Source organism: Doryrhamphus excisus, chromosome 18 (assembly GCF_030265055.1).
Source record: "Doryrhamphus excisus isolate RoL2022-K1 chromosome 18, RoL_Dexc_1.0, whole genome shotgun sequence".
Lineage (NCBI taxonomy): Eukaryota > Metazoa > Chordata > Actinopteri > Syngnathiformes > Syngnathidae > Doryrhamphus > Doryrhamphus excisus.
Genome location: NC_080483.1, coordinates 1,489,813 through 1,507,549, shown reverse-complemented (window position 1 = coordinate 1,507,549; position 17,737 = coordinate 1,489,813). Strand labels below are relative to the sequence as shown.

The following is a 17,737-nucleotide window of genomic DNA, read 5'->3' as shown; positions in this document are numbered from 1 at the left end:
GGGTAGCTACTTCTTGGTTCGTCATTGATTGTGTCTCGATTGATAGTGCGCACTTCCGTACTGAGCATTTTGAGTGCACGTGCGCCTTCAGTACCCGGATGTTGCAAACAAAACAAAACGCCGAAAATAGTTGCTCGAGTAGTGACAGTTAATTATTTGTTTTTTTAATGAGAGAAGGATAAAAAAATGCGCATTTTCAAAAAAAATTACGCCCTCAGGAACTAAGTACAAGGTGTACTTCCGGAGAGCCAGTTTAAATGACCAGCATGGGACTACGCCATTGAGCCGCTAGAGGGCAGCGATGCCATACTGTCACAATAAGGGGACACCCGGACAAAACATCATCAACCATCATCAATGCAGTCAGTTTTCTCAATGAGGGATGACTGCAAATTGAATGTTTTCGTGGTTATAGCATAGAAAACCAGTTAATTGTATTTTTAACATTATTCGAGCCCTCTAGACAAAATAACTGCCATATAGTCACCATAAATTTGGGGAAATTAAGCATTTACGACACAGCAAACACTCGTTGCTAATGTGGGTGTCGCAGTAAATGTGTTCCGGCTCTTGCTATGCTTGAAAATACATAATTCTGGCAGAAATACGTACAATTTGATTAAACGTGCATATTTTTGACTAATAACAGGTCATATTCAACCACGATTTATTCATATATATTTTATAAAAGTGTGAGCATGAAATAATGCCATATCTGTCAGTATAGGGTAGCTACTTCTTGGTTCGTCATTGATTGTGTCTCGATTGATAGTGCCCACTTCCGTACTGAGCATTTTGAGTGCACGTGCGCCTTCAGTACCCGGATGTTGCAAACAAAACAAAACGCCGAAAATAGTTGCTCGAGTAGTGACAGTTAATTGTTTGTTTTTTTAATGACAGAAGGATAAAAGTTGCGCATTTTCAAGAAAATTTTACGCCCTCAGGAACTAAGTACACGGTGTACTTCCGTAGAACCAGTTTAAATGACCAGCATTCGACTACGCCATTGAGCCGCTAGAGGGCACAGCGATGCCATACTGTTACGTTCAGGGGACACCCGGAAAAACAAGCACTCGTCAACAATGCAGTCAGTTTTCTCAATGAACTTTCAAGTTAGTATGACATGTTTATTGTACATAAAAATCACAGAGTAAAAGGCGCCATACAACACATCTCAGCACCCCAAGTGCAGTAGCATCCATGATGTCACAAAGCTGGATAGTAACAATAAGCCAATTAAAACAATATGCATTTGTATATACTCAAAGATCTCCTATAATATACAGTGAATGGAGAAAAAAATGCAAGCAAAGCAGAGTAAGAAGGTTGTTTTGGCAGCTGTACAATATAATATTCTATAAAATATTTAAATATGGAAAGTTTAGGGGCAAAAAAAAGGTACTGCGTTCCCTGAAAGTCATGTTAAAGATAAAGAGAGTTATGTCTGTAACTTATTAACTATGTTTAATGATCCCTTGCAGCAGGCGGGACTTTGGTCTGTCCAACTAGCACTGCTGCACACAAACTGTACGTCGATGCAGAGGAGAAGCAACACACACAAACTATACCGTAGAGCCGGATCAAAAACATACGCCGCGTACTTCCAAATATGAATAGATATTCTCGCTGCTCGGTCTTCACTGGCCTTGCAGGGTCTGGACGAGGTTCATGCCCGAACCGGGAGGCAAAACCCAGCCATCCTGGCCTTGATTGGTGTGCAGGAGGCAGTAGAGCTGCTTCAGATGGGTCACTATGTTGTCTTTGATGTCAGGGATGGAGATCTGGAGGCGGACGCTGCCGCTGTCGAAGGAGCGCGTGTTGTCTCCAGAAAACATCTCGGTGATCATGCGGGCCACCACCGGGATGATCTGCAACAAGACGATGGAGTACAGAGGAAGTTAGTATTTCCAACATTTTATTTCACCTTTAGTCACAAATTCCCGAACTTCTCCGAATGATGCCTCTGTTGATTAACCACACAGTCTCTCCAAGACCAGTTGCTCCAAAATCTAGAATTAGCACCAAATCAAAAAAATTGGCAGCCGTGGCTGTAGGAAACCTCCTGTTGTCTTAAAAAAAAACTCCACTACTCATGCGAGTTACACTTGTCGTACCGTCGTTTACAACAAACTCATCAGCGCAACCAACATTGGCTCCGTTGCTGCTGTGTTGTACAGGCCAGACAGCTTTCTCATGCACTCTAAATCATTAACGTTTAAAAATGTATTTTCCAAAAATACCGTCTTTATTTTGTTCTCATATTTTTACGTTAAAAAAAATACAATTTTGTTTAATATTTCAACTCTATGCGACTAAAATGACATTTTTCCTCATAATAATATATAATATAATTTTTATAATTTTTTTCTCTTAATATTTTGACCCCATTCTTGTAACATCACAGCTGTTTTTTCAAATTTTCTTGTTTTCCGTAATTATATTAATATTTTGATGTCTCGTAACTTTTTCCTACAAATCGAATTATCCAAAAATGACAACTTTATTTGATTTTGATATTATGACTTACTAAAATGACTTTCTCACAATATTTTTTCTTGTTATAATATTTAATATTTTGACATTATTCTGGTAAAATTACAGCTGTTATTCAATGTTTTCTTCTAGTAAGATTTCTGGTAATAATGACTTTACTCCCATTATACTATAAGACAGGGGTCTCAAACTAAAAAAAAAAAATCCAAAATAAAGAAAATCAATCAGTAATAAAAAATAAATAAATATAATAATAAAACTTAAGAAACCACATATAGCTGGTGGGTAGACAAATGATTTTTTTCATATTAAAATGAACAAAGCATTATTAGAGCCCTGTAGACATGACAAAACACGACTATAGTCACATTTATACTCTTTTTATTTACAACATATTGCGCAACTGCAGGGTCTTGAGACACATGCTAACTCGCAAACTAGAGAGCTAGCCACCTAAACGGTAGCCTCCAAGTTATTTCCTTTCAACTTAAATAGCCACAAACTTACCACTTCCACACGGATAGGGAGGATAACTATTAACAGTTATTTAACCTTTAACATGAACATGAATCAAACGTAATCATTTTTTCTGGGTACATGATACCATACAGCATCCATATCAAACTTAACATTAAACTTTCATATCAAGGCGGGGGCCTTAAACTAGTGTCCTGCGGGCCACATTTTGGCCGTGTGTTTGAGACCCCTGGTCTTGAGACACATGCTAACTCGCAAACTCGAGAGCTAGCGACCTAAACGGTAGCCTCCAAGTTATTTCCTTTCAACTTAAATAGCCAAAAACTTACCACTTCCACACGGATAGGGAGGATAACTATTAACAGTTATTTAACCTTTAACATGAACATGAATCAAACGTAATCATTTTTTCTGGGTACATGATACCATACAGCATCCATATCAAACTTGCGCGGGCCGCACTAACATTAACTTTCATATCAAGGCGGGGGCCTCAAACTAGTGTCCTGCGGGCCACATTTGGCCACAAATAAACAAATCCTACAGAGGTGACATCTTGTTTCTCACCTGAACCATGATGAGTTTCCTCTCTGTCGGCCTCCCGTCAGGCCACTCCTCTCCAAAACACAAGCTGATTTCAAATTGCGGCGGATTTGGCGTTTGGCCGCGCTGGTGAGCGATCACGCCTACGAAAGAAAAACCCAATTATGTGACTTAAAAGAGCGACGCCCGATGCAACGTCAGGTGCTGCAGCGAGAACTTACCTCCGAGAAAAGACTCCAGGCAAAACAGTTTGACCTTTTTCTGTCGCTCAATAGGATTGGGCGCGGCGGCGTTGGGCGCGCAGGGGCCGGACCAGTACACCTTGCACTGGCACAGACGGATGGCGTAGATGTCGTGGCCGCTCACCTCCAGGATCAGACCTCGGTCCATCACGTCCAGGAGACGGTTCGTGAAGAGCCTCTGCTTGTCGTTGGTGATGTTCTCCGTGGTCGGGAAGCGCAGCTGCTCCAGGCTGACCGGCCCAAACAGCTCCTCCTGGTTGACCATGGGGCCCAGGTCGCCGTAGAAGAGCCTGCAGCCCTGCGGGTTGCTGACGGTGATGGTGGGACACATCTCCCTCCCTCGGTACAAGAACTGCACCTCCAGGTCAGTCACTGTGTCAAAGACCACACAGGGTCATGTAGGTTTGGATTTTTTTGTCCCTTGTCCCTTTGAAAGCTGAATTTTGACTAATATTTACGTTTTGTTTGATGATCTGAAACATTTGACAAATCGGGAAGGAGGGAAACACTTTTTCAGCTTCCTGTATTCCCGATACTAAACATAACCTCCACTTCCATCACAGGTTGAATAAAGTACACAAAGTGTACTTCAATACATTTGTGTCACCGAGTAAAACCAAAGACTCACTTGGGAGGGAGCTGATCCACATCTCAGGAGAGGCGAAAAAGGAGTCTGCTAAAGGTGTGGCCTGCATGGAGTGGTCCGACATGGGAGCCGGGGGCATGGCAGTCAAGGTCGGTTGTTGCATCTCCACATCCACCGGTTCCTGTTTAGGCCAAATTTTCGCCGGTTCCTCTTTGGGCCAAACCTCATTGGACGGGGGGCAACTTGCGGGTGGCATGGAAGACTCGGAGCCCATGGGAGACCACATTATGAGCGGAGACGGACTCGTACCTGGTTAACAGACGACTTTTCTTGGTTTGTGTTTTATGCGATCGTGCAAAGAGTACCCACCATTGGACGGGTACGGGGGGAGGGATTCTGGTGTGTCTGGAACATCTTCCTCGGCGGCGTCTTCCTCGCCTGGAGTCCAAGGACCAGCGTCTGCAGATCCTGTGGTTTCATTTAGTCGATATTACGCACAGAACGCCACAATACGGGTGTAATATATCCATCTTACATCGGTTCAGTTTACTGTATCTATATACTACATTTACATAGTTTTGGGCCATATTGAAATTTAAGTAAAAAAAAAAGTTACTGAATCGTTACGGATCATTCTAAATGACCCAATATCGTCCTTGAATCTTATCAACAACCATGAACTGTGATACCAATCGAATAATTATGAAAACAAATCCTTATTTTTCATCAAAATAGCCATGCCAAAATGTTGAGTTGCTGCTGGATGTTTGTTTTCTTTTCCAGAACAGGAAAGTTGAAAACAAAAACGGATGAAGCAAGTGCAGAGAACGAGAAACGAATGAACGCCCACTTCGTATTAGATCCTTTGAAGTGTTCATTTCACTGATGACTGCAATGAAGGAACGCTTTAAGAGGTATTTGGCTATCCGCGAAAAAGTTCTGCAAGTTCTTTATTTGCTTAATTATCCTCAAAAAATAATGACACTAATTATTGTAAACATCCTCTGATCTCCGATCACGATTATATATTTAAGTAAAGTTGATAAATCATATCAAGGAAACATGAACAGTGTTTGCCCCTTCCTGGTTTCTTATTATTGTCTTTTATATGTCACACATATATCTAGCCAATCAAAACAATTTAAATACAGTAAACCTCGGATATATCGGATTCAATTGTTCCCACTGGTTTTGTCCGATATAAGCGAAATCCGTTATATGCGTATACCGGAAAATGTCCGTTTTACGCATATATGGGATTTATATCCGGTATATGCGTAAATGGGATTTTATCCGTTATAAAAAGGCACTTCCTTGACTATGTTTCCAATGTACCTGGACGCGCAGGCAACGCTGCAAACGCTGCAAATGACGTTGTATAGCGGCCTGTCACGATTCGGCGAATCGGAGCGCCACAATGCGGCCATCCGATATATGCCAGGGAAATTTCATGGAAATGCATTGGAACGGGACTGGAGATTTTGTCCGAAATAGGCGAAATCCGTTATAAAAAATCCGATATATGCAATGAATTTTTATTGGAAATGCATTACAGAAAAATCGGTTCTTTTTTATCTGTCTGTTGTGAGCGAATTTCCGATATATCCGAGTCCGATATATCCAAGGTTTACTGTATTAGTCAATGACAACTCAAAGCAAAATAAATGCAGTTTATACTGCGATATCTCTGTGTGGAAAATGTTATAAAGCCATTTTTAAAGCTTTGGGACTCCAGCTAACCACAGTGAGAGCAATTATCCACCACCCTAACCCTAAACCTTCCCAGGAGTAGCAGTTAACCAAAATGACCCCAAGATAAATGGAACCGTGAATTCTGCTGAAGATTGTACGGCCATTTTTTGGTGACCTCGAGCTGAAACCAACAAACCAGCAAGTCCACCTCTGAATGGCTGAAGAAAAACCAAATGAAGACTTTGGAGTGGTCTAGTCCAAGTCCTGATCTGAATCCTATTGAGATGCTTTGGCATGACCTTGGAAAAGCCTCCATTGTGACTGAATGACAACAATTCTGCAAAATTCCTCCACAGACTCATTGCAAGTTATTAGAAATGCTTGATTGCAGTTGTTGCTGCTAAGGGTGGACTCACCATTTATCAGCTTTAGGGGGAAATCACTTTTTCCACACAGGATTTTTTTTTTTTTTTTTGAGGGATTTTTTTCTCTCTCAAACTGCATTTTGTGTTCAGTTGCATTGTCATTGACTAATATTGAAATTTGTTGAAATTTTACTGAAATTTTAATGAAATTATACTGAAAATATACTGAAAATATACTGAAATTATACTGAAATTTTACTGAAATTTTACTGAAAATATACTGAAATTTTACTGAAAATATACTGAAAATACACTGAAAATACACTGAAATTATCCTGAAAATATACTGAAAATATACTGAAAATATACTGAAAATATACTGAAAATACACTGAAATTATCCTGAAAATATACTGAAATTTTACTGAAATTTTACTGAAATTATACTGAAATTATACTGAAAATACACTGAAATTATCCTGAAAATATACTGAAAATATACTGAAAATATACTGAAAATACACTGAAATTATCCTGAAAATATCCTGAAAATATACTGAAATTTTACTGAAATTATCCTGAAATTTTACTGAAAATATACTGAAAATATACTGAAAATACACTGAAATTATCCTGAAAATATACTGAAAATATACTGAAAATACACTGAAATTATCCTGAAAATATACTGAAAATATACTGAAAATATACTGAAAATATACTGAAAATATACTGAAAATACACTGAAATTATCCTGAAAATATACTGAAATTTTAATGAAATTATCCTGAAATTTTACTGAAATTATACTGAAATTTTACTGAAAATATACTGAAAATATACTGAAATTACACTGAAATTATCCTGAAATTTTACTGAAATTTTACTGAAATTATCCTGAAATGCTGGAAGATCATCTTGTCCATGGTTCTTCTCATTACCTGGGTTGCTGAGAGGCTGCAGGATGTCACACACGTCGTAAATCTTTACGGGATTCATCGGGACTTCTTTGGTTCCGTCGTAGATGAGGTTGAATTCCCGGCTTTTGTTCAGGGCGCACCGGAGCTGGGCTTTCCACTTGGCGGGATCGGGTTCATCGGATCCTTCTTGGAATTTCCCCGTCTCCACAGCCCACGCCTGAAGGAACATGGCAGTGTTGACGTGTCGCCGTGCAGCCTCCCGGTATATTACATATAATATACAGTGTCTTCTGAATGACTTGTACATACCTCGGTTAAAATACGCCCCCAGTTAACATATGTTTTGGTTAACAATCAATATTTCTGTAAAAAAAAGTTTGCCTTGTTTAGCATCCGTTTTTTTAGCGACCACCGTTCACATTTCCGGTTGTCTGAACCGGATGAATTGGATTGATATTATTTTCTGTGGGAAAATTTACCTTGGTTACAGTCTGTTTTGGTTTGAGTTGGACCTTCTGGAACTTCTATATATGTTATCTTCTGCATGTATAACTCTAATTGTTGTCTATAAAATATGTTTGGCGTTGACATTTGGCGTTTACATTTCCGGTTGTCCGGATGAATTGGATTTATATTATTTTCTGTGGGAAAATTTACCTTGGTTACAGTTTGTTTTGGTTTGAGTTGGACCTTCTGGAACTGTATATCTATATCTATATATATATACACACGTTATCTTCTGCATTTCCGGTTGTGTGGACCGGATGAATTGGATTCATATTTTCTGTGGGAAAATTTACCTTGGTTACAGTCTGTTTTGGTTTGAGTTGGTCCTTCTGGAACTGATTGACATTAACTATATATATATATATATATATATATATATATATATATATATATATATATATATATATATATATATATATATATATATATATATATATATATATATATTTATACACACACACACATATGGTTATGGTTAATGTTTGAATTGGATTCATATTATTTTCTATGGGAAAATTTACCTTGGTTACAGTCTGTTTTGGTTTGAGTTGGACCTTCTGGAACTGATTGACATTAACTATATATATATATATTTTTCTATACACACACACATATGGTTATGGTTAATGTTTGAATTGGATTCATATTATTTTCAATGGGAAAATTGACCTTGGTTACAGTCTGTTTTGGTTTGAGTTGGACCTTCTGGAACTGATTGACATTAACCAAGGCACAACTTCATGCATTTTATTCATTTAGTTATTTCTGTATAAAAAGTGTCTAAACTGCAGAAACAGCTCATTAATATAATATTCACCCCACACAGCCACAAATACCCCCCCCCCCCCACGCCACACGAACAAACGCTAAGCGAGGACAACACTCACTTGTTTTTGTCACGTTCGTGGTGTGGTTTGTGTGTATTTAATTAATATTTAATACCTTAAATATGGTGTCCTCGTCCTCGTGCTGGGGCGTGTGTCGCGTGGCGTGCTTCCACGGGATCTTGAATCGCATGGCCTCACGGTCGAGCCATTCCAGGCCAGGATATCTCCCGCTGTCCACTTGGGCCACCAGCCACGGCTTCAGGCGGACACGTCGCGGCGCCACGGACATGTCGACTGGGTAAGACAAACACAAACACAAACACGCGTGGGAAGGATAATTCAAGTTTTGTAGCGTTCAATCACTCAAGGTGGACTCAAACAAAAGTCGCTTACCTGCGCGAACCAGGAAGTGGCCTTTCCTTTTTCCTGTTGGACTCTGTACTAGAAAAGAGTCCGGTTTGGGGCGGTTGGGGGGGGGGGGTGAACCGTCGCTGCCCTCAAAACGAACCTCCGTGGAATTCTTTCGACGAACCAGCAAAGGAAGCTTTAATGCGAATATCACAACACGGTTGTCTACTCCGACGGGCTGTTTTCTCTTCCTTGACTCGCCCCGCCCACTTCTCCAAGCCGAAACTCAGGTACGCTGATGACGTCACAGCAATGACACACCCTTTCCGTTGGAGTGGCGCGTGGGCCGCAGACGGAAGCGGTGGGCGATACCAATTATTTCCTTTGGTGGCAAAATAAAAGCTAAAGTAAATGGCGCAACATAAACATAAAAACAAAAACTTTAATTTTACTTTAAACTTTAATTACCCACAAATCCTTCCTTACTGTAAACACGTGACAATATATAAATATGACAGTGTCAACAATGTAGCAATTAGCAATATAAACAGCTAAAAAAAAGAGATATTTGTGAAAATAAACATCTTAGAGAGTCCCTCCAATTTACAATCTCAAATTAGCATAATTTTATAGCTTTTATATATTAGTTATCATAGATAGTTATTAATAACCCCCCACAAACACGACACACCCCGATACTTCTACAACACTGGTTGTGTAGTTTCACCACAATTATGTATGTGTGTTGGTGTGTGATGCTAATCACACCATTTCCTTGCATTGATCATCAAAGGATGTAGTAGGTTGGTAGGTGTGGGGGGGGGGGGGTACTTTATTTTTAAATTTTTAATTTTTTTAAATTCCTATTTGCAGCAGCTATGCAAAAATAAAACAACCAAATCAAGATAGGATAAGAAAATAGAATATGAATACATATAGCAAATCACTTCAAATTCTCTTTTTTTTTTGTCATCTTTTTACACCTTCCTTCTTGGAAATGTTCTTCTCATAATTATTTCTGTAATATTTTGACTTTGTTTTTGTGCATTTTTTTGGTTTCTCATCAGATTACGACTTTAAACCTTCTTCTTCTTTAACTTATGATTTTTCGTCATATTACAATGTTTTTCCTACTTTTTTAATTAAATCTTCTCATAATTATGACTTTATTCCTGTAATATTTCTGACCTTATTCTTGTAAAATTGACTTTTTCTGAAAAAAAATATAGATATTTAAATGACAATGATAAGAAAATAGAATATGAATACATATAGCAAATCACTTCAAATTCTCACTTTTTGTTTTTTTCTAATTTTTTTCATTTTTTTCATTTTTTTTCATTTTTTTCATTTTTTTCATTTTTTTCATTTTTTTCATTTTTTTCATTTTTTTCATTTTTTTCATTTTTTCATTTTTTGTCATCTTTTTACACCTTCCTTCTTGTAAATGTTCTTCTCATAATTATTTCTGTAATATTTTGACTTTGTTTTTGTGCATTTTTCCAAAATGACTGTTGGTTTCTCATCAGATTACAACTTTAAAACTTCTTTCAATATTTAATAATAATAATAATAATTAAATATTTCTGACCTTATTCTTGTAAAATTGACTTTTTTTTCAAAATATATATATATTTAAATGACAATGTCATTCATTGTTTTGTCTGTTTCTCATAAGATTAGGCCTTTATTTTTGTTTAATATTTTATTCATGATTTTTTTCTCATAATATTACAATGTTATTATAGTAAAATTCAGACCAATTCTCATTAAATTATAACTTTATTTTAATATTTTGACTCAGTAACCAAATCAAGATAGTAGAGATGCGAAAATAGAATAAGAATACACGGGTAGGGGGGTACTGTTGTGCTTTTCTTGAGACTGCATTTGTTTCTAAAATTGCAACTTTATTATATTTAATTTGGGTTTATTTATGAGACCTGCTACAAAGATAAGCGTTAAAAAAAGAACACTCGCCACAATATGTCGCATGTTCGAGTCCACTGGAATCCCATCCTGACCTTCTCTAAACTCCTGAATGCACATGTCCGTCTGTTCAGTCTTTCGGCGGCGACAAGCGCATCTCCCATGGAGCATTTCTTCTCACGCGAGCGACATCGGTGCATCGCAGCAGCGCCTGAGTCGGCGCCATCGGCAAAACTGATTCCAAACGCTCACGTGAAGTCGTTGGTGAAGTGATCGTCATTTCGAGAGTCCCGTTAGTTCCCGCAGTCGGTCAGCTCCCCTTGGATTTTCCGAACAATATGGGACAGGTCCAAACTCTGTGTGAGAGTCTTCAGTAGCATCTCGTCTTCTTGAAGACCACACATGAACTCTTCATAGGACAGTTCACCTTTGGGGGGGGGGGATACCACATGTATTAACATAATCCCAGGATATGTACTCTTCATCAAACTCAATTTACTTGGGGGCCACTGGAGCTAGGGTCTGGGTGAGACTGGGTCGCATCAGGTTTTCCAAAAAAAAAAAAAAAAAAAAAAAACGCATTTATTAAAAACAAAAAAAAATTTTAAAAAAAACTTCGCTTTGGTTCTAATTTTCTACAATAAAAGCTGTGATAAAACATTCCATTGTTCTCAAATATCTTACTTTTTATTTTTCTGCACAAAATAAGATGAAAAATAAATAAACAAATCAAGAATAAATCAGTAATAAATAAATAGAATAATAATAATAAAAAGTTAAGAAAGCACATATAGTTGGTGGGTAGACAAATGATTTTTTTCATATTAAAATGAACAAAGCATTATTAGAGCCCTGTAGACATGACAAAACACGACTATAGTCACATTTATACTCTTTTTATTTACAACATATTGCGCAACTGCAGGGTCTTGAGACACATGCTAACTCGCAAACTAGAGAGCTAGCGACCTAAACGGTAGCCTTCAAGTTATTTCCTTTCAACTTAAATAGCCAAAAACTTACCACTTCCACACGGATAGGGAGGATAACTATTAACAGTTATTTAACCTTTAACATGAACATTAATAAAAAACGTAATAATTTTTTCTGGGTACATGATACCATACAGCATCCATATCAAACTTGCGCGGGTTGCATTAACATTAAACTTTCATATCAAGGCAAAGGCCTCAAAAAAAGTGTCCTGCGGACCACATTTGGCCCGCGGGCCGCGTGTTTGAGACCACTGTTTTAAGACCAGTTGAAGAATGTACATTGTGCAAGGAGGTTCTAGCTCAGGGGTGGGCAAACTTTTTGATATGACAACATTTATATATTTTCAGACTATATATTTTACACGTAACAGTCCACCTGGTATTATTGTATCTGTAAAATTGTCATGCAATCTGCTATTATTATTATTTATTATTTTATATTTATATTTAAATATTTTAAAAATAATAAAATATTATAATAATTACAATAAAATTAAAATAATAATAATTATATTATTATTATGTAAAATATGCAAATATAACAATAATATTATATATAATTAATATAATAATTAGCATTAATATAATAATTATAATAATCATAATAGTTCTAATAATAATTATAATAATCTAATAATAATAATAATTATTATTATTATTATTATGTAAAATATGCAAATATAACAATAATATTATATATAATTAATATAATAATTAGCATTAATATAATAATTATAATAATCATAATAGTTCTAATAATTATTATAATAATCTAATAATAATAATAATAATTATTATTATTATGTAAAATATGCAAATATAACAATAATATTATATATAATTAATATAATAATTAGCATTAATATAATAATTATAATAATCTAATAATAATAATAATAATAATAATAATAATAATAATAATAATAATAATTATTATTATTATTATTATTATTATTATTATTATTATTATTATTATTATTATTATTATTATTATTATTATTATTATTATTATTATTATTATTATTATTATTATTATTATTATTATTATTATTATTATGTGCTTGTGTCCCTTTTTTCAGGAGCACTTTGTAAACAACAGACCATGTCAAATAACAAAATTGATACAACCATCAAAAGGTTGGCTCAGGCCATGATGCCAGGTTGTATGTTGACTTTAAATTCAATACTTTGGAAAGATTGGGCGGGCCGTATTCAAACACTCGGCGGGCCGGATGTGGCCCCCGGGCCGTAGTTTGCCCACCCCTGTTGTGGTAGTAGTAAACCTTACCATCTCCATTGATGTCTATCCTGTCAAACACCAAGTCAGCAAACTCCTGTGCTTTAGTGTGATCAGGAACTCCATTGATTGCATGAATGGACTGAATGAACAGATCAAACACATCACATCAGTTCAAGCACACAGCATGCACTTCTTTGCTCAACCAGTAGATGTCGCTTAAGTGCAGCTTTGGGTTGGCTCCTGTCTGCCATTCACACAGATTCCCGCCTTGTGTTTGATTGAGAACCAAGGGTTGCCTTCACATTTGACCAAACCAACCACAAGCAAACCAAAACAGGCCGCTCGCTGATAAAGATATGAGCGTAAATATTTTCGAGGCAAAAGTTGTGCCTTGGTTAATGTCAATCAGTTCCAGAAGGTCCAACTCAAACCAAAACAGACTGTAACCAAGGTAAATTTTCCCATAGAAAATAATATAAATCCAATTCATCTGGTCCAGACAACCGCAAATGTAAACGCCAAATGTGATATATATATATAAATATATATATATATATATGGTTAATGTCAATTGGTTCCAGAAGGTCCAACTCAAACCAAAACAGACTGTAACCAAAGTAAATATATACGTATATATATATATATATATATATATATATATATATATATATATATACTTTAACCAAAGTAAATATATATATATATATATATATATACTTTAACCAAAGTAAATATATATATATATGTATATATATATATATATACTTTAACCAAAGTAAACAAAGTATATATACTTTAACCAAAGTAAATATATATATACTTTGGTTACAGTCTGTTGTTGGTTCCAGTCTCAAACCAAAACAGACTGTAACCAAAGTATGTATATATATATATATGTATATATATATATATATATATATATATATATATATATATATATATATATATTTACTTTGGTTAAAGTATATCTATATATATCTATATATCTATATCAAACCAAAGAACAGACTGTAACCAAAGTATATATATATATTCAAAAATTATATATATATTATATATAATTATAGATATATATATTCAAAAATTATATATATATATATATATATATATATATATATATATATATATATATATATATATATATATATATATTTATATATATATATATATATTACAGTCTCAAACCAAAACAGACTGTAACCAAAGTATGTAAATATATATTTACTTTGGTTAAAGTATATATATATATATATATATATATATATATATATATATCAAACCAAAGAACAGACTGTAACCAAAGTATATATATATATTCAAAAATTATATATATATATATATTCAAAAATTATATATATATATATATATATTCAGTTCCAGAAGGCCCAACTCAAACCAAAACAGACTGTAACCAAAGTAAATATATATATATACAATATATAATATTCAGTTCCAGAAAGTCCAACTCAAACCAAAACAGACTGTAACCAAAGTAAATATATATATATACAATATATAATATTCAGTTCCAGAAAGTCCAACTCAAACCAAAACAGACTGTAAATATATATATATATATATTTTTTTTTTAAATTTGGTTCCAGTCTGTTTTGGTTTGAGTTGGCCCTTTATGTTTTATTTAGTCCAACCTGAACGTTTGACGTGACTCCAGGACTCACCTTGATGATGAGGAGTAGCTCGTCACGGTCAATGCAGCCACTGCCGTCTAGGTCGTATAGTTTGAAGTACCAGCGCAGTTTCTGATGCACCCCCCCCTTCAGAACTAGGCTGAGAGCAGCGACGTACTCCATGAAATCTATGAAACCGTCCTTGGACAGGAAACACACCCGAAATATGGAAAATATCAATATGGTCAATACATATTCATATTCTTCTATGTCGAAGTTTGTTGATACAGTCCATTCAGTTCTTATTTTTTCTACTTTTTTCACCTCTCTCTTCTCATAATTATGACTTTATGTTTTAATACTTTGACTTTATCTTATTCCGCGGTATCATTTTTCTTTAATTACAATTGTATTCATTGTTTTGTTTGTTTCTCATAAAGAAAGAAATATTTCATTTATGATTTTTCTGTTCTGGTAAAATTACAAAAAAAATACAAAAAAATTTTGAAATTAAATACTTTTTCTTTTAATATTTTTATTTATTTTTCTATTTTTTTCTCTTAATATTATGACTCAATATTTTGACTTCTTGTTCCTATTCTGTCATCTTTTCTTTCAACTTTCTTCTTATAAATGTTCTTCTCAGAATTCTCATTAGCCTTTTTTCATTAATTTTTCATTTATGATTTTTTTCGTCATACTTTGTTGTTCTCGTAAAATTACCAACAATTTTTGAAATTAAATTGTAATTTTTTCTTTTAATATTTTGATTTATTTTTCAATTTTTTTCTCTTAATATTATGACTCAATATTTTGACTTCTTGTTCCTATTCTGTTCCTATTTCTTTCAACTTTCTTCTTATAAATGTTCTTCTCAGAATTCTCATTAGCCTTTTTTCATTAATTTTTCATTTATGATTTTTTTCGTCATACTTTGTTGTTCTCGTAAAATTACCAACAATTTTTGAAATTAAATTGTAATTTTTTCTTTTAATATTTTGATTTATTTTTCAATTTTTTTCTCTTAATATTATGACTCAATATTTTGACTTCTTGTTCCTATTCTGTTCCTATTTCTTTCAACTTTCTTCTTATAAATGTTCTTCTCATAATTCCGAATTTAATCCTGTAATATTTTGACTTTATATTATTCTGCAATATAATTTTTCTTTAATTACAATTGTATTCATTGTTTTGTTTGTTTCTCATAAAGTTATGACTTTGAACCTTTTTTCATTAATATTTCATTTATGATTTTTTCGTCATACTATGTTGTTCTCGTAAAAATACCAACAATTTTTTAAATTAAATTATAGTAATTTTTTCTTTTAATATTTTGATTTATTTTTCAAAATTTTTCTCTTAATATTATGACTCAATATTTATATTATTATTATATTATTATTATATTATATTTTGACTTCTTGTTCCTATTCTGTCATCTTTTCTTTCAACTTTTTTCTAATAAATGTTCTTCTCATAATTCTGAATTTAATCCTGTAATATTTTGACTTTATTCTCATTTTTCTGAATTTAATGCATTGTTTTGTTTCTCATAAGATTACGACTTCAAATCTTTTTTTCTCTAATATTTTAATATTATGCTACTAAAATTACAATTTTTTATTCTCGTAAAATTACGACCTATTGTCATTAATTTTAAACTTTTTTTCTTAATATTTTGACTTTATTCTTGACTCGATTTTTGTCATTTTTGCTGCTGTTATGTTATTATTATTATTATTATTATTTTCTTGTTATATTATATTTTTCGGATGTATGGCGGCCCTCAGGCTGCACTTTGGACTCCCCTGCTTTAGGAGTCCATTAACGATCCTGTGTGGTACCTCTTGAGGGACAAAAGTGTAAAGCAGTAGTACTAGTACTAGTAGTAGTAGTAGTAGTAGTAGTAGTAGTAGCACAAAGCAGACGTGTGAACACAATGGATGCATTCAGGAGTCATAAATAAATTGTTCTCACATCATTCAGGTCGAAGGTCGTGAACATAGACTCCACGTAGGAATTGGACGTCTCCGACAGATTCCTCAGCCCAAAAAACTTCTTGAACTCGTAAAAAGAAAGAAGTCCAGATGGGCACTCGGTCATGAATTTACGGTACCACTGGTGACTCTCACAAGCGGTCAGATCCTCCAGAGCGGAGCCGTTGTTTCCCATGTCTGATTTCTTGAGAAAACCCTTGGCCAGATCGTTACCGTGCACCGCGCCGGTTACGTCTTTGTGGGTTAGCCAGCCGTCCGACACCGCATACGTGCAAAGCTCCCAAGTGCTAATCTACTTTGCTTGCCCACCGGGTCTTAAGTATTTAAAGAGACCTTAAGAGCAGAGAACGCTGCCCCCCTTATGTGACCCAGCTAAGGGTCAACAAAAATGGCTTTGGGCATGCTTTACATTCATAAAATTATCATTTTTTTGTAATAATATTATATTACGCTCATAAAATGACCAACTATTTTTAATAAATCATAACTTTTTTTCATAATATTTTGACTTTATTTTCAATTTTTTTTTTCTTTGTGTAATTTTGACTTTATTCTCGAAAAAGTTGAACTTTTTCCACAACGTCATTTATCAAAAATTATAATTTTGTTTTGTTTGTTTGTCATAAGATTATGGCATTTTAACATCTTTTTTCTTTAATATTTTAACTTAATATTTTGACTTTATTGTTGTAAAATCACTGCTGTTTTTTTCCCATTTCTTTCCATTCAAATTTCTTTTGGTGAATTTTCTTTGTGTAATTCTGACTTTATTCTCGAAAAAGTTGAACTTTTTCCACAATGTAATTTATGAAAAAATTACAATTTTGTTTTCTTTGTTTATCATAAGATTATGGCATTTTAACATCTTTTTTCTTTAATATTTTTAACTTAATATTTTGACTTTATTTTTGTAAAATCACTGCTGTGTTTTTTTCCCATTTCTTTC

At 34.2% G+C, this 17,737-nt stretch overlaps 2 protein-coding genes across 2 annotated transcripts; both read right to left on the bottom strand.

Moving 5' to 3' along the window:
• Positions 1-1,113: 1,113 nt before the first annotated feature.
• Positions 1,114-9,325, bottom strand: irf6 (interferon regulatory factor 6). Its single transcript, XM_058055456.1, has 8 exons — positions 9,045-9,325; positions 8,767-8,945; positions 7,339-7,534; positions 4,711-4,809; positions 4,384-4,650; positions 3,735-4,127; positions 3,538-3,656; positions 1,114-1,868 (listed from the first exon to the last, which is right to left on the bottom strand). The coding sequence occupies exons 2-8, from the start codon at positions 8,938-8,940 to the stop codon at positions 1,638-1,640; spliced, it is 1,479 nt and encodes a 492-aa protein (XP_057911439.1). The 5' UTR covers positions 8,941-8,945; positions 9,045-9,325; the 3' UTR covers positions 1,114-1,637.
• A 1,541-nt stretch (positions 9,326-10,866) lies between these two features.
• si:ch211-103a14.5 (guanylyl cyclase-activating protein 1) lies at positions 10,867-16,966 on the bottom strand. The gene is made up of 4 exons (XM_058055457.1): positions 16,772-16,966; positions 14,843-14,992; positions 13,212-13,302; positions 10,867-11,355 (listed from the first exon to the last, which is right to left on the bottom strand). Exons 1-4 carry the CDS (start codon positions 16,964-16,966, stop codon positions 11,222-11,224), a joined length of 570 nt encoding a protein of 189 aa, XP_057911440.1. The 3' UTR covers positions 10,867-11,221.
• Between the last annotated feature and the right edge of the window lie 771 nt (positions 16,967-17,737).